The sequence below is a fragment of the Prionailurus viverrinus genome, chromosome B4 (genome assembly GCF_022837055.1).
Source record: "Prionailurus viverrinus isolate Anna chromosome B4, UM_Priviv_1.0, whole genome shotgun sequence".
NCBI classification, from domain to species: domain Eukaryota; kingdom Metazoa; phylum Chordata; class Mammalia; order Carnivora; family Felidae; genus Prionailurus; species Prionailurus viverrinus.
Window position 1 is genome coordinate 101,560,422 of NC_062567.1, and position 27,875 is coordinate 101,588,296.

The 27,875-nt window shown below is 35.1% G+C and overlaps 1 protein-coding gene and 1 long non-coding RNA gene across 12 annotated transcripts in view; one reads left to right on the forward strand and one right to left on the reverse strand.

Annotated features, from left to right (window-relative positions):
* PPFIA2 (PTPRF interacting protein alpha 2) overlaps window positions 1-27,875 on the reverse strand; it is a 477,511-nt gene that overhangs the window by 2,676 nt on the left and 446,960 nt on the right. For 3 of the 10 annotated variants that reach the window (XM_047868597.1, XM_047868605.1, XM_047868604.1), the window contains 8 exons: window positions 21,192-21,254; window positions 19,612-19,641; window positions 17,828-18,021; window positions 13,287-13,384; window positions 7,161-7,336; window positions 6,205-6,273; window positions 2,216-2,375; window positions 907-998 (listed from right to left, as the gene is read on the reverse strand). In XM_047868597.1, the coding sequence (XP_047724553.1) occupies window positions 940-998; window positions 2,216-2,375; window positions 6,205-6,273; window positions 7,161-7,336; window positions 13,287-13,384; window positions 17,828-18,021; window positions 19,612-19,641; window positions 21,192-21,254 (849 nt within the window). In that variant the 3' untranslated portion in view covers window positions 907-939. Of the gene's footprint in view, window positions 1-906; window positions 999-2,215; window positions 2,376-6,204; window positions 6,274-7,160; window positions 7,337-13,286; window positions 13,385-17,827; window positions 18,022-19,611; window positions 19,642-21,191; window positions 21,255-27,875 lie in introns of those variants that run through there. The other 7 variants (XM_047868598.1, XM_047868606.1, XM_047868602.1 and 4 more) reach the window with 6 other exon arrangements.
* On the forward strand, window positions 3,844-15,389 carry LOC125171292 (uncharacterized). Of its 2 annotated transcripts, none has more exons than XR_007154246.1 (3): window positions 3,844-4,020; window positions 10,572-10,668; window positions 13,674-15,389. It is a non-coding gene; the product is annotated as an uncharacterized LOC125171292 (long non-coding RNA). The 2 variants fall into 2 exon arrangements; XR_007154245.1 differs by having other exon boundaries at window positions 3,850-3,900.

Below are 27,875 nucleotides of genomic sequence, written 5' to 3' on the forward strand. Positions count from 1 at the left end.
GCTTCTTCTCCCTGTCCCTGTGCACGCACTGGGTTCTAAATATTGGTCTAAAAAGTCTTTTTCCAAAATATTAATTTATTATAAATGGTAAATATTTTGGTAAAACTCAGTTTTAGGTTAAACAAGTTTCATGAGCATTTGACACGTACAGCCTAGGAAACCACAGGTTTACTACAACCGTTTTTCAATAAAACTCCATTTTTGTATGGACTTGGAAGTAGATCCCATCAGCCAGTATTTCTCTAAATACAAATGCCTAATATCTTATAATTATATATTAAGGTTTTAGTCCTATTTGCCATTCTTATAATTTCACTTTGTTCCTATGCTGTGAGCCCCTGATCCTTAAAGCTCATATTTGTTTTCAGCAAATATAAATCAGTGATGAAAAACAATACACTGAAATTCAAAATTATCAGTCATACTTTGGCTTCTAATAATAAACTACCTCTACATCATTTACCTGCTTCTGCTGCTAGTTGATTCCGTGTACCTACTAGAATCACTTTCTGCTTGCTTTAACTTGCCCTATATAAAATATTCACTTAAAAGTGTGTTACTCTGTGAGTGCCGAGTTCTCTTCAATAAAACGCTATGTGCGTCCATATAAAATGCTACTGAAAAGTAGATGGCGGTGGCTGGGGCTGCGACCTGCTGATGTGTAATAAGATAGTGATAGGCCTCCAACAGATGGACCTTAAATCAGAGCAGACAGATGGTGATCAGAAAGATGAGATTAAGAGCTACGATATTAAGACTCCTCTTCCACCCTCTAGCAGTCCAAAAGGGTCATCTCCCCTCTGTACTGCCAGGCCATACCAGAGAGTATCGTGTGGATTTACTACTCTATGTCGGTTCCATTTTTGGGTGGTTTGTTTTTTTTGTCAGCCGAGGAAAGCTACTCACAGCAAGTCAGTGCTGCCTCCTTTGAGTGGCTTGTCAACATGAGTATGTGCGAACAGTGGAGTTGTCTAACCTCTGCAGTCTTGATGAGGCAACTGCAAATGGAGAAAAGGGCTTTAGAGGAACTTGGATGATTGAGTACAAAAATCTCAGATGAGAAAGATTATCCCCTGCGTAAAGGGATCCTGAACATACTAGTAGACCTTTTTTCTCTCAGACATCAGCCACTCCTATCCCTTCCCGCTAGACCAAGTTACTAATGAAAACTTATTCCATTGTGATTCGACTGTACTTTCGAGTTGCTGTGTATTCCTCCTTAGATGAAGCCTGTAACAAAAGCAGCTCCCCGTGGTGTTTCTGTTTTTGAAGCAAAGATTGCTCCCAGAGAATTCAGGATAGAGGATTTTTTCCCCCTCCAAGTGCTGAAGAGCTTCTTCACTAATTTTAGTTGCAATAAATTCCTCCTGAATTTTTTAATATGTTCCATGATATTAACAAGTTAGAAGACATGTAGAACAAAGATCACGGGTTATACTGGAACTAATTTTAAGGGCCATGATAGCTACAACCCTGAAAAGAAATAATGATTCTAGGCAATTTTCTTAATAAAGAGAGTGGGGCTATTTTTTTTTCTTTTAATGTCTACCAAATAGAAATAATTTTGTGACTGCTATTTCAAAGTGGTCTCTCCTTCAGAATGGCTGTTTTCCTTTGTGAGGTATATAACACAAGTCTAATGTCCACAGAAGGAAATAATACTAATTGGGAAATTACTATTGGCTTTGTGTTTGTTTAATTCTCTTCTCATAGTTGTGCTTGTTTATTTAAGGCCTTCTGCCTTGGTCAGAGGTGAAAATATCTGATGAATCTGGGTTTCTAAGATGAAATACAAAACTTGCAATATTCAAACATGTAGGGTGACTGTGGAGTTAATTTCCATTTACTAAGGACCTTTTAGTCCGAATTCATCTTCTAACTAAACAAATTCTTTGCTTTGAGAATAGAAGAGTAAAGAAACACAAATCATGCAGATGAGTATTGTTCTTCCTAGATGTGGACATTAGCCAAAACTGTCCTTTCCAGGATTTTATAAATTATGTTTAATAATGTGAATGAGGTGCCATGGGTTCATGCATCAGCCGTTTGCAAGAGTCTGTTTTTGATGAAAGCAAAGTAAACTTCAAGCAGAGCAAACCAACTTAAGAATTTCCAGAAAGCTATGCAAAGTCAGAGAACGATACTAGCATTTGCTAAACAGGTAACATTTTTTTTTTTTTTTTACTTTATAAGCAGAAATGCAAAACTACTGTACCATCCGTTGTCATTTTCCTCGACTGCCCAGATGTTGTGGTTAACCTAAATCCAGCTGGTAACGTTTCTGAGGACCCAGGCATCATGCTGATTCCGTGTACTTCACGGGGAGGAAACTGTCTTCTCCATGTTGACCCACGCCTGAAATTCTTATCATCACTCTGCCAGTACAGAATTATAATTGGATGTAATAACAAGTAAACTAGTCCAGGTCCTTAAAACTGTGCACTTAGAAACATGCAACACTGATATCTACAGTCTGTCTGTAAAGCACACCTATGGAATATTATGTTTTATTTGGAAAGTTCTACGGATTCCAAAACAATAACACAGGAGATTTGCAGCAGAAATGTTTTCATAAAAATTTTCCTCTTGACTCCAAATCTAAGGTTTGCTATCTGTAAAAGTAAATCGTTTTGAAAACCTAAAGTAAAACCCCAATATTATTTCTTCTTTGTCACACTTTATGCCAACTGATTTTATAGTATGAGATTATATATTTAGTTCACTAAGTGTTACACAAACCGTGTTTGACTCACAAACTTAAATAACTATTTCATGAGTTTTGCTTTTAAGTACACAAGAGACATATGGGAGACCTATATTTGATACAGCCTGGATCATATCAGATAAATAACCTATAGTTTGTGTAAGAAACCAAATTTGTCATTTGTTAGATTTCAGCTGATAATGAATTAACTTGTGGTTTATTGAAAAACCTGTGGAGCTTGGAAACCATCCTTTTAGCTCTTTAGACACCACTAAAAGCATAATATAATTCTGGTTGCTGTTTTACAAATGTATTTCTGGCTGCTGATTCTGTTATATCATAATGATATAATCTCTTCCCTCTCTGCGCATACACAAAGCATCTGCTTAGATACAATGAACTTTCTCTATATTCACAAGGAGTGATATGTAATCTACTGTTTAGCAAGTATTATTCTTTATTAAACACAAGTTACTCTTTATGTCAAATTCTAAGGAAAATATTAATCATTCTACGTAGATCTTATCTTCTTATGTCACTATGTTTTTCATGTAGGGAATGGTTATCTATTCCCTGAAGTTAATCTCAGTGTGTGTGGTTACCTTTATTAGCTAGGTGACTTCATTTTGGCATATAGAATAATAGGTCAATACTTAGCTCAAATTATCATTGTTCTAAATAAGTAAAACTATAAGGTATTCTTCATCATGGACTGCTAATTTAGTTGACATTCAGAGTCAATTTGGAAAAAATGAAATCACCTATGAAATTATATATATCCATTGTTCTACTAGAATCCATAGCATCCAAATCTGAATTTTGTTTAGATTAGGGAGCCATTTTACAATTTAAGAGATGTCTGCTACTCCTTTTCTCCACTGCCAGGTTCTACATTGCCCTAGGCCTCCAAATGTTTATAAATAGAGAAAAGAAGCAGAAGTTCACAGTTGTGGCCTCTGATTTCTTGGAAATCAGAATTTTGGAAGAGTTGTTGCATAAACATAAACACTCTTCAGTTCTACAAAACACTATATTACAGTGTAGGGATATACAACTCCTGCAATGTAAGGGTTAGGGACTCAAAAATAAGCAAGTGGAGGATTTAAATCATGATCTCTTTTGCTCTTTTAGCACTGTCTTCCCTCAGAAAGTTAATGGGACCTATCAGCAACATCAGAGGAAAAAGTTTCCATGAGGTGAGGATAAAGGATACCCACTAACTTGAAGTGAAAGTCTGTAGAAGCACAGGTGCACTTCTCAAATTCTTTCCGTGGGGGCTGAATGTAATCAGCCCCAGAAACAAGCACAGGTTCTGGGTAAGTTGTGTAGCTACTTTTGCTCACACTCAAAAAACAAAAACAACAACAAAAAACAAACAAACAAAAAACTAGGACAAAAGAGACTACAGGGTTGGAATGATAAAATCATGTACTGTGTTCTTTAATAAATAAGAAAAAGATGCAGCATATTTTAAAGGCAGATAGTCACATACCATTTAGACCTTTTGGCTTTTTATTATTTTCAGAAAGCAACACTAACTCATATATGCTTGAGTCTCTACCTGGCTCCTTTGAGTCAATCCACATTTTAAAATGTAGCAATAGGATGTTTCTTTAATTATTTTATTTTGTTAAATTTTTTTAATGTTTTTATTTATTCTTTTTTTTTTTAATTTTTTTTTTCAACGTTTATTTATTTTTGGGACAGAGAGAGACAGAGCATGAACGGGGGAGGGGCAGAGAGAGAGGGAGACACAGAATCGGAAACAGGCTCCAGGCTCTGAGCCATCAGCCCAGAGCCTGACGCGGGGCTCGAACTCACGGACCGCGAGATCGTGACCTGGCTGAAGTCGGACGCTTAACCGACTGCGCCACCCAGGCGCCCCTGTTTTTATTTATTCTTGAGAGAGAGAGAGAGAGAGAGAGAGAGAGAGAGAGAGCATGAGCAAGGGAGGGGCACAGAGAGAGAGCAGGACACAGAATCCAAAGCAGGTTCCAGGCTGTGAGCTGTCAGCACAGAGCCCGATGTGGGGCTTGAACTCACTAGTGGTGAGATCATGACCTGAGCTGAAGTCGGACGTTCAACCGACTGAGCCACCCAGGCACCCCAATAATTTTTATTAACATTCCTTTTGCAACTTAAAAAAAATTTTTTTAATGTTTATTTATTTTTGAGAGGGACAGACAGGGGAGAGCAGGAAGGGGAGGGGCAGACAGAGAGGGAGATACAGAACTCCAAGCAGGCTCCAGGCTCTGAGCTGTCAGCACAGAGCCCGACGTGGGGTTTGACCCCATGAACCATGAGATCATGACCTGAGCCAAAATCAGATGCTCAACCGACTGAGCCACCCGGGTGCCCCTCCTTTTGCAACTTTTAAACAAGAAGAATAATTGCATTCAAAAGCATGTAGGGCTTATGTAGATTATCTTTTTGATTCAACAATTAAGAATAAGGATTAAAAAGATTATCAAACAACTTATAAAATTAAAATCAGTTAAGTATTAACTGTTTTAAAAATATCAATCATTATTCTGCTTGGACAGGAGTATGGATTTATAGGAAGTTAGCTGAGGTCAAGACTAGAGCTAATCTGTTTATAACCTCCTCTACAAAGGAAAGCTTGGATTTTATAAATCCAAGATCATCTTCCTTGCTCATTTGAATGTGAAATAATTGCCTCATTTTAGGATTTGCTGGGTTCATTCACAAAACTATTTTAATCAGCTTTTATTTCTAGTCAAGAAACGCCTGCATTTTGCAACACAGAATTATGCCTCTCTGCGTTTTCCATTTCATACTCGGGTTTTCTTTCTACTTCTTCCAGAAAAACCCTGTAAAAAACTCAGAAGGACTAATAAAATCCACAGCATCTATCAATGCACAGAGTTTGCTAATGTTCCTTGTATTCCTTTGTCTCAGGAGTCTACTCATATGTTTATTATTTTCCAAATAATTTAAACATGCATATGTTATGTTTGGGATTCTTACACTTCATGTAACTTTTAAATCCTATGACTGTTAAAATGTTACTCATATGTTTTCAGGGAAAACTCAATGTCACTTTCTAAAATAATGAAAAGCTTCCCATTTACCGAAAGCAAGTTTTCTTTTCATTGTAATATCCTAAAATTTATTGTAGGATACACTGATATTTAGGAAGTCAGCACACAATTATTTAAAAGCTGAGTTTATCAGGATTAATGTTATCACTGCTTTTTTAAAAAAGGTCACTCATCATAATTTTGCCATCACAACTCATAAGAATCTGTTTTTAAATTACTTCTAGGTGTTTCTAACTGCTGATATGATAATATTTATGAATGCATAAAGGTTTTTCCAAAACCAAATGACTAATAAAATTTAATAATTAAGCACGATACTGGGGAAAATTCTAGGTTCTATCCAGAGAACAAGCTTCTGATTGATTTTTGAGCACTATTCCTTGAAAGTTGTTTTATTTGTACTCTTAGATCCCTTGTGAATGACAGATAAGGACTTACTTCATCCAGCCGCCGTTCAGTTCCCAGAGCCAGGAGGTTATTGTATTCCCTTTCAAGAATCTGCCTTGCCTGTTGACATCAAACTACAGTTACTATCACTGAGGTCACAGTTTACTTTAAAGATCATAGAGATTATATTCATCTGAGAAAACATTACAATCCTGTTTTATTTAAAGCGTCTTAAGATTTTAGTCCTCCGTGTCTAAAAGCCATTGCAAGTTTTAGTTATAAATACAAGGTAGGGCCATTTTCTTTATAGTCAGTCTGTGGACAGTGGAGAGACAGCCTCACATACATGTCTGAAGTCAAGGGGCACTTTGTTACTTTAATCCAACTGAATATTTTATATAAACTTTGCAATAAATGAAAAAAATGAAAAATTAAGTTAGACTGCCAAATTTTTTCAAGTCTATAGAGATAGTTCTCAAACCTGGCCAATACTCATTATTTGGGGAAACTTTAGATAAATTGGATTCCTATACCCAATCTCTGGATATCTGATTTCTTAGGCCTGTGCTGTAGCTTGTAGGTTTTATTTTAAATTTTTAAGAAACTCGGCCGATTTGAATAATTATCCAGGTTGGGGAACCAGTGGCATACTCAGTGTTAAATGTCTGTCTAATTCAGACATGTAAATAGAAATGAACGCCTCTCAGAGAGACAGAGACTGAAAGCCATCTGCCAGGGATATTGTTTTGGGAAATCTGGCATTCAGGTGGAAGGCTGGACTACATAACCTCTAAATCCCTTTTCCTGATTAATTTTATGATTTTGTTTTGGCTAGAAATCCAGTGGCTTCAAATTAAAGCCCCAGTGCCATATTTCAAAGGTTGAGCTGAGCTAACTCTCATTAGGGCTCATGAATACACAGCCAACTTTTTTTTTTTCTCCCTACAAGTGTACTTTATCGCTCTATAAACTAGGGCACAGTGCAACTACAGCGGAAAGGGGCTTGCCTGGGTGTTCTGTGTTGGAATCTGTAGTAACAAAGCTAAGCTGCTGTAGTCAAAGTTCTCATCCAAGGCTATTAGTGAGCCGTGCACACCACTCTCAAGAATATTATTTGCATATTCTCGAAGTCCAATTGCTTGTATCCAGCGAATCACTCGATCGTTGCTCCACACCAACACATCTAGGAAAAGAGGTGCATCGTTTTAGGCGACAGTATTTTGCACAATAAACAAAACTACCGGCTGAAATAAGCCACAAGTGTCTGGCCAAGTCAGCATTTATGCTGATTTCTTTATCCACTCCCCAGTGCACCTGGCCCCCTTGTGTTGCATTTCATTCTCAGAGCTAACCTGTCCTACTTTTAGCCTAGAAAAAAAATTGTCTTTTGAAGCGTGTTTGTTATCACTGAAAAGCACTTCCAGCACATGGAATACAATGTCTCACGGTGTTTCCTGTGCGGTTGTGGAGCTCCAGGGATCTGTCCCAAGCTTAATGTTTTTTTATTACCAGACAGGAGCATTTCTTATTCCTGTATTGATATACAGCTCTTTAGTAAAGACAGAAAAATGAGAAGCTAATATGGTTTTTCATCATTGTTTTTTAACCACTAATTAAATACTGAATATAGACTAGAAGAGCCTTTTTTTTTTTAACCTGAAGCAATAAATCAAAGAACAGAACAGTAAGATAGAACAGGGATTCCATAGCCCGAGATTTACCCCACTATAAGAACTAAGAAGGAAATGTGAAAAAAATGATAACTTTTTTTTCTAATCCTGTAAAAAGGGAAATAAAACCCAGAATTTAATTTTATGCTAAAATTTAAGTTTTCCTGTTAATTTTTTTTCTTTCTGAGAGAAATGTATAGCTTTTCCAGAAAAAAAAAAATAAAGAATACTCTGAGATATATTCTTCAACTTCAACTGTTTATCATGTTCCTCTCCCCCCATTTAAAATTATAAAAGTCCGTAAAAATCAAGGTAGTAGTTGTTTTTGTTTTTGTTTTTTTGGCGGTAGCAGAGAGAGTATATATTGTTTACGTTTTTCAAAAACATTACTAATTTGTTCTAATACAGTCATTTATAATCAAGTTAGGTTTTCTTGTGCCTAATATTAAAGCAATATAGTGATAACTCAGCCCAATGGAGACCCCTTATGTCATATTCTCAGTCACTGACCTCACACCAACAGTAACCAATATTCTAACTATTCTCACCGCAGATGAGTTTTGCTTTTTAGTTTTGATTTTTTAGCTTTTTATAAATAAAATCGTACAATATGTACTTTTGTGTCTACCTCTTTCACTCAATATGAGATTTATCCCTGCTATAGAAATGGAAGTATCTTATTTTCATTGTTATATAGTATTCCATTGTATAATTATACCACAATTCATCATTCTACTGTTGATGGACATTTGGCTAGATTCCATCGTGGGTTATTAAGGATAGTGCTGCTTTAAATATTCATAGATATGCTAAATAAATTCCATTCGCACAATTAAAACCCTAGTAGCAATGTATAAAAATCTGCATCTTTACCAATACTCTGTATTTCTCAATTGTTTTATTTGCTTTTTTAGCCATTATGGTAAACTTCTTATTGTTATGGGTTGAATTGTGTCCTCTCAAAATTCATATGTTTAAGTCTTAATCCCCTGTACCTCAGAATGTGACCTACTTAGAGATATGGTTCTTATTGAAGTATTAAAAAGAGATTTTTAGGGTGGGCCCCAATCCAATATGATGGTTTCCTTCTAAAAATGGGAAATTTGGAAATAAGATATGCACACAAGGAAAACACCACAAAGAGCAAGGCAGAGATCAGGGTGATGTGTTCCTTGATAAGGAACATCAAGACTGACAGAAAACCACCAGAAAGTAAGGCAGTGGCATGGAACTGATTCTTCCTCACAGCCCTTAGAAGAAATGAATCCTGCTAACACCTTAATCTAGCCTCCAGAACTGTGAGACAATACATTTCTGTTGTTTTCCAGAAAAAGTATAAAGAATACTTTGGGAAATATAGTTGCTTTTTCTATTAAAACTGTAAAATAGCCTTTACTTACTTACTTACTTATTTATTTATTTATTTATTTATTTATTTATTTATTTTTAACGTTTATTTATTTTTGAGACAGAGAGAGACAGAGCATGATTGGGGAAGGGTCAGAGAGAGAGGGAGACGCAGAATCGGAAACAGGCTCCAGGCTCCGAGCTGTCAGCCCAGAGCCCGACTTGGGGCCCGAACTCACAGACCGCGAGATCGTGACCCGAGCCGAAGTCAGACGCTTAACCGACTGAGCCACCCAAGTGCTCCTAGCCTTTATTTTTAAAGAGTATTTTTTTAAGGTTTATTTATTTTGAGAGAGAGCATGTGGGCACGAGAGAGCACATGTGCACATACGTGATCAGGGGAAGGGCAGGAAGAGAGGGAGAGAGAGAATCCCAAGCAGGCTCCATGCTGTCACCACAGAGCCTGATGTGGGGCTCGATCTCACGAATTGTGACATCATGAACTGAGCCAAAATCAAGAGTGCAATTGATGCTCTACTGACTGAGCCACCCAGGCACTCCTTAAAGAGTATTTTTAAGTTCACAGCAAAATTGAGCAGGAAGTACAGTGTTCCCATATATCCCCTGCCCCATAGATGCACAGCCTCCCTGACTATAAAATCCCTCACTCGAGTGCTACATTTGTTATGATAGACAACCTGCATTGACACAAAGTCCATAGTTAACATTAAGGTTCACCATACAGAATATTTTTACTAAAAATAGTTGCCCTAAAAATCCCCTGTGCATCATTTATTTATCTCTCCCTCTCCACAAACTGCAGGCAACCACTGATCTTTCTCCTGTGTCCATAGTTTTACCTCATTCAGAATGCCACAGAGTTGGAATCATGTGGTATGATTCTTACAGTATAATCACATAGTACTTTTCTTTCAGTTAGTAGTACACGCTAAGTCACTCCATGCCTTTTCACAGTTAGCTCATTTCTTTTTAGCCATATTGAATTTTTATATACAGACCCTTCTAAATTCACATATTAATTTGAATTATATGGCATATCATTAGATTACTTGGATTTTCTATATATCTTTTCTAATCCTTATTTTTTTTAGTTAATGAAGAACATGTGAAGAAAGACCCACAATATCCTCTTCCTACAGTCTTATTACTATTTCCTGTTCCAGTCAAAGCAGAATTAATTTCTTAAGGGAGTAGGAGGTTTAATGTCTCCCTCAGACTTTTGGCTCTTTTTTGCCTTTCTTCATCAATGCAAGACTTCCTTAATGATCTTTAGTATATTTTATATTACACACATTTTATATATCATACTATATTATATATTATACTGTATTATATTATATATCATAATATATATATATATATTTTTTTTTTTTTCACTAGGTCTCCCTGGGTCATTCCTAAAGTATATACTTTCCTCCGAGTTTTCTTTAGCTTGTTCTATTGCAGTGTTAAATCTCAGAAAATGGGATATAAATTGGTGAGTATTATATTTTGGTTACATTAATCAACTTCTGTTGATAACAACTGATTAGTTCCAACTGTTGGTTATACTAAACTTGCACTTCAAAAGTTGGGCAGGAACTGACAGCATCAGTTCTCCCACTGCTTTCACTAAGTGCAACACTTTTTTTTAAAAACAAATGTGACAACAATTTCCTCAAAAAATAACAAAACTGTCCAGTTTTCCTTGCATTAAGTGGATCTGCAAGTAAGAAGTGTTTGCTCTTTTCTAGAGATGAGTTTATATTTTGATAGTCTAAGACATTTGTAGTTATCATATTTCTGCAAATATATCTTCGTTAAAAATGTCATTGCCACACCTGTAGTTAAGAGTCCTCAGATTTACAAAATATATTTACAAAATAATATGTAGAAAATAATTCAACTGAGTTATAATTCAAGGTAAATACGGCACCAATCTAAGCTTTTCTTTTTCAGAACAGCAACGTACCTTTCTTTTTCATTTTGTAAATCAGATCCCTTTCTATAAATCTGTTTTCAAGCAAAATTTATGCCCTGACTTTAAAGCTTTGTAAGGATCCTCTTGACCTAAACAATAAATGGCTAGAGATCAGTGTTGACTGTTTCCTAGCAACAAATGAAATGTTAGTACATTGTTGATATTCACTGGTCCCCTCACTTCAGAAAGCTGTTTATTAAGGTCAAGGTTAATTAACACTTCAGATAATAACAGAGACCCCTGGTCACAGTTAAGAGTTATTCCTGTAAATGTCACTGGATCAGTTACGGGAAACAGGGGTTATTTATGATCTCACTCACAACCACCCATCATATGGAGCTGTCTGTGTATAATCAAGTGAATCACAGTAGCTTTTCTTAGGGCAGTGCTCTAACCAGCAACTGCCAAATACTAATATAATATTTGGTGTGGGGCCAAATGGGTAATTTCTCCTTCTCTTTTATATCTATCTATATATGAAGTATTCTATGTGGTGAAACCAAGCATAATAAAATCTACTTGGAAAAAAAACACTTCAGACAGAAAACTAGAAGTGGTATCTCATGGGTAAAATATGTGTGCTAAAACTAAAACATCTTTTGTTAAGTCAAGCATGGACTTCCTTCAAGGGTCTTTGTGTGATCAATTAGTTCCCAAATTTCAGTTCAACTGAATGACAATGTACTGAAAACAACTTGCAATTTCCTGGGCCCCAAAATAAAGTGAAATCTAACAACTCAATTTTGATAATGGAAAAACACTTTCTTGCTCCTAAGTAATGAGTCAAATGAACTGTTACAAGAAATCCATTGTGTGTCTATCTAGTCTCCAATGAACCATATATAGAAAAATATATCAACCAATCACCTTTGCATGCATTGAAGCCCATTGTACTAGAATTAATGTGCTGTCCAAAAACTGCCAAAGATAAAAGTAATTTCTGACATTGTTTATCACAAATGAAAATGATAGAAGTCTAAGGTAATCTTAAAGAATAAAACAATGCTAAGCTTAAGGGGAAGGATAACATAACATGGGGTACATACTATTTTCATATCTAAATTGGGCCCCAGAGGAAGTGAAGATGAAAACAGAGACTCATGGCTAACTGTAAACAATTAATGTTTAAACCCCTATTCAATCTGATGAAATGCTTCCACATGTCAACTCCTGGTAACAGTAAACGGTAATACAACTGATAGTTTATTTTGCTTGTATCCAAAATTTCCCACAAAAACTTTTGGTTATGTTTCCCTTAATGAGAATTTTTTCCTTTAAAAAATATAAATGGACATAAGTGGACTGATGATTTTCACCAAAAAAGACCCATAGATACTTATACCCAACAATTGTATTTTCTTTCATCAACAATAATAAAAGTAATGTGGTCTCTAATAAGTATAGGATCTAACGTGTTCTTTTAAACAATTCTTTCCTCTGTACATTAAGGTATTTCTCAACATTTAGAGGATTAATTATTAATATGGTGGTGTTCTAATCTTTAATAGGGAATGCCTTTTCTTATTCAAGTCAAACATTTTTGTACACATAATAGTTGCAGCAATTAGGGATGCTTCTAACCATTTATTTGACTTAATAATTATAGCTAAAATTATCAATGGACTAGTTTCATTTATAGGTGGGAATCTCTATGTAACTTCTATATAAAATCCTACATAATATCTCTGTAACTATTGTACAAAAATAACATTTCTAAGCACTGCAATAAAATTCAAATGATACACACCAAAGATGAACTACTATAAATAAATTATATACCATGTTTCTCTGAATCATATGAGAATGTTCTATTAAAAGTTTGACAAAAATATCTGCATGGAGGCATCTTTAGGACAAACAGAATGTATAATTAATAGGTTCAGAGGAATAAATGTCAATTTAAAAAAATCAAGAATATGTCTTAGATGGGATATTCATCTTATAAAGTGATGATACCCTTTCAGTGTTTCAATCATAAAACTAATGAAAAAGAAATAATGATGACACTATTCCAGCCAAATACTTACGCTACTTAGTGACCACTGTTAACATATAAAGCATTTTAGGTTCATAAAAGTGAAAGCTATCCCCTCTCCCCCCAAAAAGGTATTTGCTATGAAAGAAAGACATATTACCCTTTATTTCATGTTGGCTTGCTTCTCGTCTTCTTTCTAGTTCTTTTCTGTCATAATTTAACCTCTTTAAACACATAATTCCATATTGTAAACTTGTTCTGTTATTTTTTTTAAAAAAAGAAAACAAAACACATTGAATTTACTCAGCAGATAATGCATGTTCTTTGATTAAGCATAGTTAACATTTTGCAATACTTCTCAGGGCAACAGAATAATAAATTACATTTGTAATTAAATCCTTTAGTACTGGAGGGAAATAAACTGCAGTTATTCTAAGCACACAGTGTTTCTGAAGAGTAAAAATATTAATTTCAAAATAAGAAAACCACCCTCCTTAAAATGATTATGGATTATGTTGTTCATCCATATGTCTTTGTCTTCCATCAGGCCGTCTTGACATTATTTGCTGACAAATGAACATTTCACTCATTTGGAAAAAAATTAAAGTCGCTAATATGAAAACAGGAAGTAATTTATGAGAAATGAATACTTTCTTCTTAAGCTGCTGAGAAAAATATCAAAACATGAATAAGTTATAATAAGATAGAGAACCACATACCAAAATGAATAGCCACCACGTCTCAGTGATACAGAAGTATGTGAAAGAAATAGGTCACCAGACATGAAACTCCCTGTGGAAAGGATATCGTGGAAGAACAGACAACTGACTGTCCTTAAACGATCAGGTGGGAGAGAAAGAGTCAATAAAGAAAATGGAGCACCATGAACACAGGGTTGCCAATGAAATTTTAAATGTGTGGTGATAGTGAGACATACTGTACAGTGTTGGGAATCCATGATAGGAAGTAAGGAGGAATATGGGGACATATATACGGGGTAACATAACGGGGTAACATTAAGGAAAGCTTGCATTCAGCGAAAGCACGGAACACATGCAGGTGATTGAGAAGCACTGAATGGTTTCACAGGGAAAGAGATGATCATAACATTTGCTATCAGGTTAGTCTTCCTTAGACCAAAATGATCATTTTAGTTTAAGAAGGCTAACCTGGTAGCAAAATCAGAGAGAGAGAAAATAGGTAAACCTAGGAACAGAGCAACCAATTAAGGGGTCAATGCTGTGAAAATAAAGGGCAGAAAAAGGACAACTGCCATGAACATATGAAGCAAATCCAGAAACTAGAGATGTTCAGAGAGAAGAAAGGGGAAGACATGGTGATATTAGATATAAAGGATGTGACAGAGTGCAATAGGAAAAGAAAACTATCTAGGCTTATTAGTGATTTCTGGTTTATAAATACACACAAATTTAGACATACACACTGGCCAGGTAATGCCGAAGCACTGTATGCATTTCTAAGCCTTTCATTTTAATAAGGACAATGTTGAGTTAAAATATTTCAGAATTGGAGGAAACTGGAAAAAAATTCCAAGTGTTATGGGCTGAATTATGTTCCCCCAAATTCAAATGTCCAAGCCTTAATCCCCAGTATTTCAAACGTGAACATATTTGAAGATAGTGTTTTTAAAAAGGTAATTAAGTTAAAATAAAGCCCATAGGGTGGGTATTATTCCAGTCTCACTGGTGGGTGTTTTCACAAGAAGAGGAAAGTTGGACATGCAGAGAAATCAGGGGTGCACACACAGAGGAAACACCATGTTAAGGATGCAACAAGAAGGCAGCCATTTGCAAGCCAAGAAGAAACCAATTGTGCTGACGCCTTTGTCTTGGATCTCTAGATTCCAGAACTGTGAGAAAATACATTTCTGTGGTTTACGCTACCCAGTCTGTGGTATTTTGTTATGGTAGCCCCAGCAAACTAATTCAGCGGAAAAACAGAAAATACTAATGTAATAACAGTCATAGACATTAGGCAGCTTGAGGTTAAACCAATGGCTTTTGGCTAATTTCTGCCAAGTTTTTATAGGTAATATAAAACAGTACCAGAAAGATGATACATATTATTATTACTTTAGCATCTGTGAGATGAAAAACTGGGCCATAAAGACAGCGGGATGCACTGTGTAGTCAGTACTACTTGCTTTAAGTCTGAATTAGGCATGGTGCAGAGATGAAGCTTGTATATTTCCCAGAACAAAAAGATCCCTGCTGTTTCAGTAATTTTTATTAAAAAAAAAACTTGGGGCGTCGGAATGGCTCAGTCGGTTAAGTGTCCGACTCTGACTCACTCACGATCTCACAGTTTGTGAGCTGGAGCCCCACACTGGGCTCTCTACTGTCAATGCAGAGAAACTTCCAAGCTCTGTCTCCCTCTCTCTGTCCCTCTCCCACTTGCATTCGTTGTGTGCTTTCTCTCTCTCTCAAAAATAAATACACATTAAAAAATTTGACCATTGTAATAATCATTTTTACCATAATGTAAAGCAATTAAAAGTCAATCTAGTGGGATGCCTGGGTGGCTCAGTCAGTTAAGCATCTGACTTTTGATTTCGGCTCAGACAGTGATCTCACAGTTCCTGAGTTTGAGCCCTGCATGAGGTTCTGTGCTGACAGTGTGGAGCCTGCTTGGGATTCTCTCTCCCTCTCTCTCTGCCTCTCCTCCCCAACTCAAAATAAATAAATAAGCTTAAGAAACCCCCATAGATTTAAAAAAAAGTCAATCTAGTGAAGAATGGAAAATAGGCACAAATATGCCATCAAAGATTTTAGTATTCAAATATCTAATACAACCACACAAAATTTGAGGGCCTAAATGTTCAGTGACAAGGAACTCGCTACCTAACAATGTGTATACTATATGGCAAATGAGAGTTATACAGAGCTCTCTTTTGGACAGAAATCATTCACCCTACTACCTACACATCTGAACTAGAAAAGTACATGTTCAACAGAGCAAATATTATTCTTCCAACATGTAATAATATCAAAACATGGGAAAACATATAAAGTCTACCCTTATTCAAGCTAAATGTCTTCAATTTTTTCAACTTTTCCACCGGGATTTTACCAATCAGTAACAATTTAATGCCCATAAATTAATACAGTTTCTTGTTGTCATTTCACCACGTGGTAGACTTTTATTGTATCTGCCAAAAACAACAATCTAAATATGCCTTGTGAATCCATTAAACAAAACTGAGATTTTAGTGTCATCTATACATTGTATCTTTTTTCACTTGATCTACTTTTTTTTTTTTTTTTTAATTTTTTTTTTTCCAACATTTATTTATTTTGGGGACAGAGAGAGACAGAGCATGAACGGGGGAGGGGCAGAGAGAGAGGGAGACACAGAATCGGAAACAGGCTCCAGGCTCTGAGCCATCAGCCCAGAGCCTGACGCGGGGCTCGAACTCACGGACTGCGAGATCGTGACCTGGCTGAAGTCGGACGCTTAACCGACTGCGCCACCCAGGCGCCCCATTGATCTACTTTTAAATCATGGATTCCCCATCTAGCATTATTAAAATGGTATTTAAATTTATACCATATTTATCTCTACTAAATTTAACCCAACAGTATCAACAACTGTGTTAAGATTCAAAACATCTCCATAAGTTTAATCAAAGAGGTCCGATTGTTATCTCTTTATCCTATCTTTATGTCATCAACATATCTGATATTTATAACTTTTTTATTTCAGTCACTAATTAAATGTTGGATAGGATGTAATCAAATAGGGTTTTATAAGCCAAATAACCTAGATTTATATGTATTAATTTACCATCATAATAATCTGTATATGAAACCATAAAACAAACTCTTAACTACAGAGAACAAACTGAAGATTGCTGGAAGGGAGTTGGGTAGGGATGGGCTATATGGGAGATGGACATTAAGGAGGGTCCTTGTGATGAGCACTGGGTGTTAAACGTAAGTGATGAATCACTACATTCTACTCCTGAAACTAATATTACACTGTATGTTAACTAACTGGAATTTAAATAAAAAATTGAAACAAAAAAGAATCACAATCCAGCTGACAATTTTTCACATAACCTACAAATATATCAGCATGACATTTATGACATGATATTATAACAAGCTTCTTCTTACCCCCCTAGCTGGTAAACTACCTGAAAAGAGAGGTTGCATTTTATTCATCTGTGTGCTTATAGCTGTCTCACAATCCATTCAGTATTTTTTTCTGAGAATTAATACATAAAGAAGCAAAAATATATTAAAAGCTTCTTATGAGAACAAAAGAATTTGTCTTCAGAGAATTCCTTCTCAAATTTTTCCTAGTATATATCTAAATTATATAATTGGTAATAGAGTTGCAACTGACTTAATTTTAAAATTCTTATTAAATAATTTTCTAATATAAAAACATACATAGATACAAATCACAAACATGGAATTTCTTAAAGAAAAAAAAGATTTATGTTGAATGAGAATTGTGTATATGTGCAGTTCCATAAACTTTGGGCTCATAGTATGTGCACAGCTCTACATTAGATAGTCCCTGCAATTTGCTGCATGAAAATATTTTGCCAAGTATATGTACACAGATGTCTTGAATAGCACACATTCTCTATTTCCTAGACGTCTCTTTTTGTTTTAGTAAGGTATACATTATTTATTGTTTCATTTTAATTTCTGTTTGAAAAAAAAAACCTACCGATGGAAACTATCCACCATTTTTAAATGGACACGGAGATCTTTTTTTGTTAGGTGATCTAACATTCTTGCATCTACCAAGCATTCCATAAAATAACTTCTGTATTGAGGTAACCCCAGGCTGGGAAGCCATTCGTTTCCAATCCACTCGTGGTTCATATCTCCATATGCCAGAGTCTGTAGAAAAACCGGACACTAGAATTGTTTTATAGCAGTCAAGTTTCTTAGCCAAAAAAATGAGATGGTAATAGGAGGATACTGTATATTATTATAACTGACATTTAATTACTATGATATATAGGACAAAAGCAAAAATAATACTTAAGACTCAAAGTATTTGATTTAATTTGGTATCAAATGGAACTCTGGGTACATGTATCATGGTACCCACCTCTAGAAAATAACTGTGTTCACTTTATATTCTCAAAAGAAATTACACTCTATACAAACATGCATTTTTAAATTAAAAAATCAAATTAAGGGTATAATATAAATGCTTAGCTTAAAAATTCTTTGTATAGATAGGTTTATTTAATTTATTTTTATCTGTCAGCTAATACTCCACCATTTCCTTCTCTTCGAGGATACTACTACCATTGTTATGGTATAATGGCAAATCTCAATGTGAAAATAGAAACCTCGATAAACAAATAAAGAAAGGAGCAACAAAGCTAGAGAGACAGAATGCTGAAGCTTTGTGTGGACCATGTTGTTATCTGGTGAAGCATGCAGCCAGTATTCCAGAAAGATCATTGGAAAGAATCAGTCTCTCTTTAGAAATCAATCAGTATAGGTTCTGTATTTTAGAAGCAGGATATGATAAAAAAATGAAGACAAATAATCTAATTCTTTAATATAACAACATGAACAAAGTCATCTAACCAAACATTGCTCATGACAGCCAAAATAAAAACTAAAGTCAACCATCCTCTCTAAACCTATTTTTAAAAAGGACTACTACTATCTATTAATTTTACTATGTCTTTGATTCAGTTTTTTATGGTACAACAAAATCACAATTGCGATCATAACATGCATTTCTACTGAAAATCTTAGGTGCTCCCTTTCTTTTGTGTATTCTTGAAAATGATGAAATTCGAAGCAAAATCAAAATCAAATACCACCCTAATTTACGGAATGTTTAAATACAGGTCCTAGCAATCAATACTGCCAAAATTCTCCTTCCAGCCAGAGGCCTGAATCACATGCGCTATTCCACGCATTAATTCTTTTCAGTTGTGCGTCACGTGGAAATGCTGACAAATGTTCAGCTCCCTTGCAAACGTACAGACTTGTTCAAAGTCCATATGCTTGCGTCATAGCGCCGCCTCAATTAACGGACGTCAGTTCTGACTTGCAGTCACAATGCTGACACATGTTCCTCCGACCCCAGTCCTCCCACACTTTCCGTTATACTTTAAGGCAGATGTTTAATAAGGTTTTTTTTTAATGCCTCCCCCCTTTTATATATCCAACTTGAATGACTCCTGATTAAATATATTCAGGGGCGATTTCAGAGACATTTAAATTATAGTTCATTCTTTGGAAAAGAGAGAGATAATTTCCCTTTCCGAAAGAGGCCACATATGAAATGATAATCATTTTCTTTGCAAAATATGGTGATTTTAAGAAGGCATATATAGTATTACACATAATAAATTCAAATATACCTATTAGCCTAATCCTAAGCTAAGTGAAGGTTTATAATATTAGGACATACTACAGTTTCTTACTTTATATCCTCATAGCGTACTAAATGGTATTTAAAGCATTTGAATTTCCTACCTGGGCCCAGCTTCCTTCCTCAGATTCTTTCTGTGTTAGCAGCAGAAAATGATTAATAAAGCAGATAAATATAAATTAATCTCAAATGAAGACAGTAAAATTTATCTAGCAGAAGCAAACTTGTTATTGAAGATGTTAATTATGACATAAATAGATAAATACACAGATCCTTATTCAAATCCACAGCAATCAGTTTAGCAGTTCAAGGGCAACTACAAGGACAACTACATGGTTTCTAGTTATTTCCAGTTAAATATACACACATATGACATATGGGGTTTTCATGATACATTTGATCTGGTCATTCCAAAACTTTTCATTCTTAAAAGTGTGTAGTTTTCCAAATGTAATGAGCTATAATAAAAATTTCTGGTTATATGTATACAAATATACAATACACATATATGCATATATACAGACACATATACACACATACATTTAAAATAAAGAAATCTTATATAAAGTAAATTCATGTGCAAAAAGTAACTTTTTCCCTCTAACAAAGCTTTGTGGTAATCCGGATTTCAGCAACAGTCAACAACAAACAAAATTAAACAACAATAAAACCAAACACAACAAATTCAACTAGAAATGTAATTAGGAAACATTGGCATTTTTACCCTTCATAAAGTAGATAGTTGATATTTTGAATATGGATAAAACCAAAAGGACATTAAATTAAAAGAAGCTGCTAAGAATAAAATATATGACATACTTAACTTTGTTACTTTAAATGAAAAATGACTACATATAACATTATAGTGTTAAAAGCTGACAATTAATCAAAGTCACAAAAAAACACTTTTCAAGCCTGTATTTGAAAATCAAATGAACAGAACATTTTGGGGAGGGGCTGGTTTAAGCTCTGTATTGGTAAAGTACAAGAAACTAAATTATTCCATTAAAAATGAGTATTCAGGGGCACCTGGGTGGCTCAGTCAGGTAAGCATCCAACTCTTGATTTTGGCTCACGGTTTGTGAGATTAAGCCCTGTGTCTGGCTCTGTGCTGACAGTGCAGAGCCTGCTTGGGGTTTTCTCTTTCCCCGTCTCTCTGTGGCTCCCTCACTCACACTCTTTTAATTGGGTAGGGTAACATGTACTACCTGTGAATATGCCCAATACTAAGTGATATCTGTTACTAAAAAATTCCCAATGTTGCAAAATGGATAAAAAAGTGTTTTTAAATTCTTGGGGTGCCTGGGTGGCTCAGCTGGTTGAGTGACCGACTTCGGCTCAGGTCATGATCTCATGGTCGGTGAGTTCGAGCCCCGCCGTCGGGCTCAGTGCTGACAGCTCAGAGCCGGGAGCCTGCTTTAGATTCCTTGTCTCCTTCTTTCTCTGCCCCTCCCCCACTCTCGCTCTGTCTCTGTCTCTCTCTCTCTCAAAAATAAACATTAAAGTTCTTTTTTTTTTTAATATCCAAGTGCAGTAAAATAAAACCTTCATGAAAAATGTTGTTTTCATGCATATCACTATGTCAACATACCCATTACTCTGATCTGTCACAAACAAGATAGTTTTTCACCCAAACAGCAGTAAAATAACGTTTCTTCATGTTCAACAAAGGTGTAAGACTAACCGTTTTCGCTGGAGCAGCAAGATTTTCCATTTCTTCATGGGTCACCCAAACGTTGCCTGAAGGCTAGTGAGGCGGTTCAGGGGAAGCGGCGGGGTCCACAGGAGGGAAGCAGTGATAAAGAAGAAAGGCAGCAGGACTGTAAGTTAACAGCAACACGACATGCTCTTGCCTCTATGGCATGCACAGGAGAGACAGCATTGCTGGTTTGCTCAGAGCTCCCTTTTTCTTCTACTTAAAAAAGATTAGATAGAAAGAGGCATGCTGTGAAGCTCATGTGGGATAGATTTAAGATGATACTCCTGCAATTATTAATCGGGAAAAAGGCTAAATCACAATTTGCATTGCAAAGGTATGTAGCTATTGGATCCATTTTTTTTTTTCGATCATGAAGAACTGATTACATTTGATCTGTGGAGGAACGTATTTGTTTTTTCTTCAGAAAACAAAGGCACAGGTCCTTTGCTGTGTGATTACCAATATTTCATTCACAAAGGTTTGATTCTTCAATGTCCTTGAAAAAAGAAAATTTGTTGTCAATACAAAGCTGAAAGCACTATCATCACGTGTCTGGAAAGTAATATCAGCTTTTCCCAAATGATTTCTTCCTTTTACAATTCAGTAGGTATGTTGTGTTCTTATATTCTTATAGAGAAAAAGAAGTGAAATGCTATTTTTAATTTAATAAAGGGTATTTTTTCAACCTTGCTAAATATTGTTAGAAATTAAAAAGCTAGGCTTCCTAATTTCTCAGCAGTGTGCTATACGATTACAGAGAAGAACATGATATATATATATATAAAATTCCCTCCAGCAGGCACTATTCTTTTATAAAGTCTCATTTGCTTTCTAAATAAGATAACCCATGATACTTGTTCTAGACACTGAATGATGTACAATTTCTAAACTAAAGTCCAGTCAGTAACATACAGATCAGACATTTTGTTGATGATAATGGCCCCTGGGAACCACTTCCTATTAAATTCCACTATTTCACTGGGAAATCCTTATGAACATAGCAAGCTTCTGCAAATATGTCCATCCTATAGTTACAATGGAATTAATATTCTATGCATTGCTTACTACTTGTTTTGGAAGGAGTCTAGAATCTGATGCACCAGCATAAGCCTCCACCATAAATCACTCTGGTCTCTTCTACCAACACATATAGTATACATGTTAATTCTCCTTCTCTTACAAATTATGTAATTCAGTATAATTTGAAAAATAATTACATATAAACTAAACTGATGAGTATAAATCAATAAAAGAGAAATTTCATTAGAGAATTATATATATGAGTAATGAGTAATATAGAATGAGCATTTATATATATAGTTGAGTAACAAAGGGGAGTTAAGTAGTGCCCCACATTGGGTGTAGAGCTTAAAAAAAAATCCCAGAGGAGAGTCATCATATGTGCAAAATTTGTATGGTAAAAAAAATTCTCACTTTCCTACCGTTTTGGAATTTAGAGCATATCTGAATTTTTCCCCTATAAGATAAAACTATGCACACCTATAAACTGTATTTAGAATACATAGGTCATCCATGTTACTAAGAGCCCCTCCCCTCTACTCCCAGCTTTTGGGAATGGTGCTCATTATAAACAAAGAGGCACATGAGTGTATGGATCATTAAATCACTTGGAATAAATAGCTTTTATTAACTTTGTGTGTGAGGAGTGTACTGTACTAAAAACTCATGTGTCATACTCATGTGTCACATGCCCTTTATACCCAGTGACCACAGTGCTTTGCCTGAGTGGCTGTGCTGTTTGTTCAAAATGAGCTATTTTAAATGAATTTCCTCTCAGGTGGTAAGTACCTGAGAGGAAATTCATTTAAGCCAGTTTCCTTTTACAATGATTTCTGTAGCTTCTATCTTAACTGTGAATCCAAATAATTAAGAGCTTCCTCCTTCTACAAGAAACTTGACCAGTATTATCTCATACTGGAATTCATACCTGTATAATCTCTTTCACGGTTTATCTTAAAGTGTATATTTACCAGTTTATCATCATATTGTGGAATAGGCAAGATGCTGGAAGCCATTGGTTTTATCTTTAGCTTTACATGCAAAGTAAGTATATATGCAGGGCAATCTTCTAAAGTATGGTTGGCAACCTTTCCTAAGTTGTATGTTAGTCGTTCTCCTTTGATCTTCAAGTTTTACTTGTGAGGCGCACTGCCTGCTCCAGAATCTGGTGAAGGAACTCACAAAATAGCTTCTGCACAATCCAAACATTTAGACATTAGTGTAGGTTTCAACAAGTCGATTTGACAAACAAGCCCATGCACAGAGGGCCAAGTATTCAGATTCCTTTCTCTTCAGCACCAGTTAAAGGTATGAAGCTTTCACCTGGGTGAGTCATAAAGTGGTGCTTTGGAGCAGAAGCATTTCAGTGAAGGGTGCATCTTAGATAAGAGCTGGAGTGGGAGACTTTGAGCAGCCAAAGGACAGAGGATACTGTGTCGGGGGCCAAAGATAAAGAGTGCAAAAAAATAGCTTGGAAAAGCAGAAAGGACACGGATCACGTAATTTGGGTGTGGTTCTCTGAGAACCGTTGAGAATTACTCATTCCTTGGCAGTCCATGCTGTAGCCCCTAATATCTTAGCTGGAGAATGCAAATCTGTAGTCATTTGTGTGTGTGTGTGTGTGTGTGTGTGTGTGTGTGTGTGTGTGTGGTTCATAGTCTGCATCTAAAAGGTGATTTCTAAAATTTCAACTATCTGAAAATTTACTCAATTATAATCAAGAGGCTTGAGGTCTACCATGCCACTTTTTAATAACTACCCTAGGACTTTTCCTAACCTCTCTAAATTTTAGATTCAATATCTGGTAAGTGGGCTAAAAATATACTTCATCCTAGAAAAAAAAATATTGAAAAGTTTAAGCTATGATATTGCAAATTCTGATACAGGCCTGAGACTAGGATAAGGCGGATGGGATGCCAAGGGAACTCCATTCAAGGATGCTCTCACTTTCCTGGCAGTGCAAATGCAAGGTCAATACCCGACAGTGCGTGCCTCCCTCAGTTTTGTGTTTGACATGCCTCGATTGCCTCACCTTTGCCCAACTAGAGTAGAATATGGATATAGTATTATCAAATGAGGACTGGGAGGAAAATTCCTAAAGGATGTTCAGTATTAAAGCACTTACCTAATTAAATCATTCAGGAGAGATTTACGACATGAAAATAAATATTAAAATGAGTTTAAAGGATAAACCATGAAAATTAATTGTGGGAAAATAATTAATTCTCTTGCCGTCAGAAATATAAAATAAGTAAAGCAGTCAGACCTCAGAATGATCCTAAACCTTACCCGCCTGGTAGTAACTTCTGTTACTTCCTAGGTCATTTTGCAGTATTTTTCTACTTTATAATTGAGTTACAAAGTAAATAAGCTTGAAATTTACTTTTTACAACCAAAATGGCCTAGATTCACATGTCTCCCTTATCTGAATTTATGTTTCTCAGTATGAGAAGATAAATACTTCTCATTATAATAAGACTAGTATTTGCACAATGATCCCTCACTTTATTACGAGGTTACTAATAAAGAAAGGAGGAACCAAAGCAGGCTGGAAGAATGCTGTAAAAGAGAAGAAAACAGAGTGCAGGAAGGAATGTGTACTTATTATTAGCAGCATAAACTTGGGTAAACCACACAGCAGCTTGACCTTAGACAAGTCACTTAACCTCTCTGTATATCAGTTCTTCCCATCTATAAAACGGATGTGATAAAAGTACTTATCTCATAGGGTTGGGCTTATATGAGTTATTACATGTAAACAGCATGTGACACTTAGACATCCAATGATGTCGGATATTACAATTTCTTTAGAAATTTACTACAGTTTCATTAGGAATTTTGTTAAGCAATCTCCACTCAAGTAAGTCTTTCATTTAATAAATGCTGTTTCTCCTGTACATTATACCGACTGATTCCTATTTTATGCCTTACATTCCTGCTCAAATTTGCTGAATTCTATGTTCCCAAACCTATTTATTTCTACTGCACTATTTTTTAATTAGGCAACTGAAATATATACTACATAAAACAAAAGGAATTTGGCTCATGTATGAACACTAAGTTGAATTATTTGGAAAGACCAGTATAGGCAAACCTTAACACATTGCTATCAATGAGATACAACTTAATCAGTCTGGGGGAAAAACTGTAAATGTTCAGGAGAATCTTGCACTCCAACAGAGCTTTTTAAGTATCTTAAAGTTATCACATTAAAAAGACACTCAAACTAGAAAAATTAAAGATGTTTTATAGATGAAGTTATAAAAGAAAGATAATGTCGAACTCCAGGCACTGGAATTGTACTCAAAGAAAAGTCCTAAGTGTTTCATCTAAATTTGCAAGTGCCTGAATATTTACATATTTTATCAAAGATAAAGTATTTAAAGTATGTACTTATTCCTTATGACATCCCCCTATAACCAAATATTTCATTGGACTGATATCTCCATCCCTATTCTATGAGGTAAGAGACCTTCCATTGTAACAGCAGCTCAGAAGAAGAAACAGAAAGCTGGAAGATTAGGGCTGGCCCAAGAAAATAATAAATGTGAACATTAGATTTTCCTTTTGGTGGTTCAGCCCATTTCATGTAGACAAGAAAGGAGGCAGAATTAGAATTTCTTTTTGGGTAGAAAATTAAAAAAAAAAACCCAAGTGAAGTAATTTGTCTTTTTCTCTTGAGAATTTGAGGAACTAAGCAAGATAAACCTGACTGAGGAACACAAACCCGAACCTAAACACACAGAAACACCTGTATGACCTGAACTAGTCACAGTGTTCTGGGAGACATAATACCATTTCCTTAAAAAAAAAAAAAAAAGACAACCTGCTTTTTTATTTTTTTTAAATGTGAATCCTAATATATAATTTTATGTGGTGACTTTAGTTTTCACTTTATATGGTGTATTCATTAATATCAATTTATAATCACCTTTTTTGCAAAGCAAATAGTATTTAAAATATATTAGAAAATGAATAAATATTTCCATGTAGGTGGAGTAAAAGGAAGAAAACCTACTCAGTAGATCATTTTTAAGACCAATAGATACAACTTATCTTTTATGTAATTTGTATTAATATTTGGTAAAGGGCATATATATCCTCTCTGAATAAAGAATTTTTACACATTAATAAAAAGAGGTATAGTCCTAGAATTCTTTAAAAAAATTGAAGAGATTACTAACAGGTAATTCATTTAAATACCAAATCAATAAGCATATGAAAAATTTTAACAGTAGTAGCATTTTTAAAAATATAAATTTAAGCAGCATGATAATGCTGATGAAAGGATGAAGAAAAGGCTACCCAATATAATTTAACAATTAAGATTGAAAATTAATAAGAATATAAAAACCCTATATACAAATATTGCTATGGGAGTAATCAGTTTATGCAACAATATAACTTCATGTGTATCCACTATGGTATTGTGAATAACAATGAAAATTGTCAAATAGGCAAGATGTCCAACATTAGGGATTTGGTTAAATACATTATGGTATTTCCATGAAGCAGTTATTCAGCAATTAAACATGATATTATAATTGCATATTTAATAAAGTGAGGAAAATGCTCATGCTATATTATGAAGTTTTAAAAATAAAAATATAAAATATGATATGAAATAATTCATACTTCATATCATAAACAGATGAAGAAAATAGACTGAAAGTTAATCTGTCCAACAGTGAATATTGAAAAAAATAATTTTTAATAATTAATAATATATTACCTGTCTTTGCAATGTTAAATCCTCTTTGAAGCCTTATTAGGCCAGAAATGGTTTCCCCTTCTTTGGAATTCCACAACTCTTTGCTTCTACCTAACACTGAGGAATTAAACTATATCATCTCCTACTTAATCTAGTGGTGAACAAGGCTCACCTTCTTTACCATAGTTATCCTTTCTGAAGTCAGGATATTTTATATCCTCTGTAATGGTTGGTAGAGCGACTTAACTTATACAATCACCACTTTTAAGATGAATTTTACTGACCACTCTCTACAATTTTCCAGGCACTGAATTAAGGCTTGGGGACTATGGAAAACTGATAATATCTTTGGTTGGCTTAGCACAGGATAAATTAAGAAGAGAAAATTATAAAATGGCTTTTGTAAGCATACAGAGTAGTAATTCGGGAAGGGAAGCAAACCAGATTTTGGCGTCTGGCGAAAGATTTCTCAAGGAAAAACATTCAAGATTCATTCAATGAAGGATGAGTTGGGGAAGGACAGTGATCCTGGAGTGGGGAAAATGTTTCAGTCACAGCACAGAGCAACTACAAAAGCTCATAATTACCCAAGAGCATAAAAGTTTAGCAAAGTGAAATTAGTTCTGTGTCACTGGGGTCCTGACCTGAGGAGGTGAAGTTGAGGCTAGATCGTGAAGTCTCATAAATTCTCTTCACATTTGACTGTCTTTTAAACAACTGAATATGCTTTTACTTTTAATAGTTTGTGATTTAAATTTCTTAAGTTCACTTAGACATTTTTAGAAAAACAGTGCTCAATTATTCTATTTTCCAGTAAGAAATAAATGGATTAGGATGCTAAATAAAAATATAAAGCATATGCTACTTTTCATCTTGAAATTGTGACTTCAAATGTTCTTAATTTTGCATTTTTAGCAATTATGCATGCATTTGCTCTT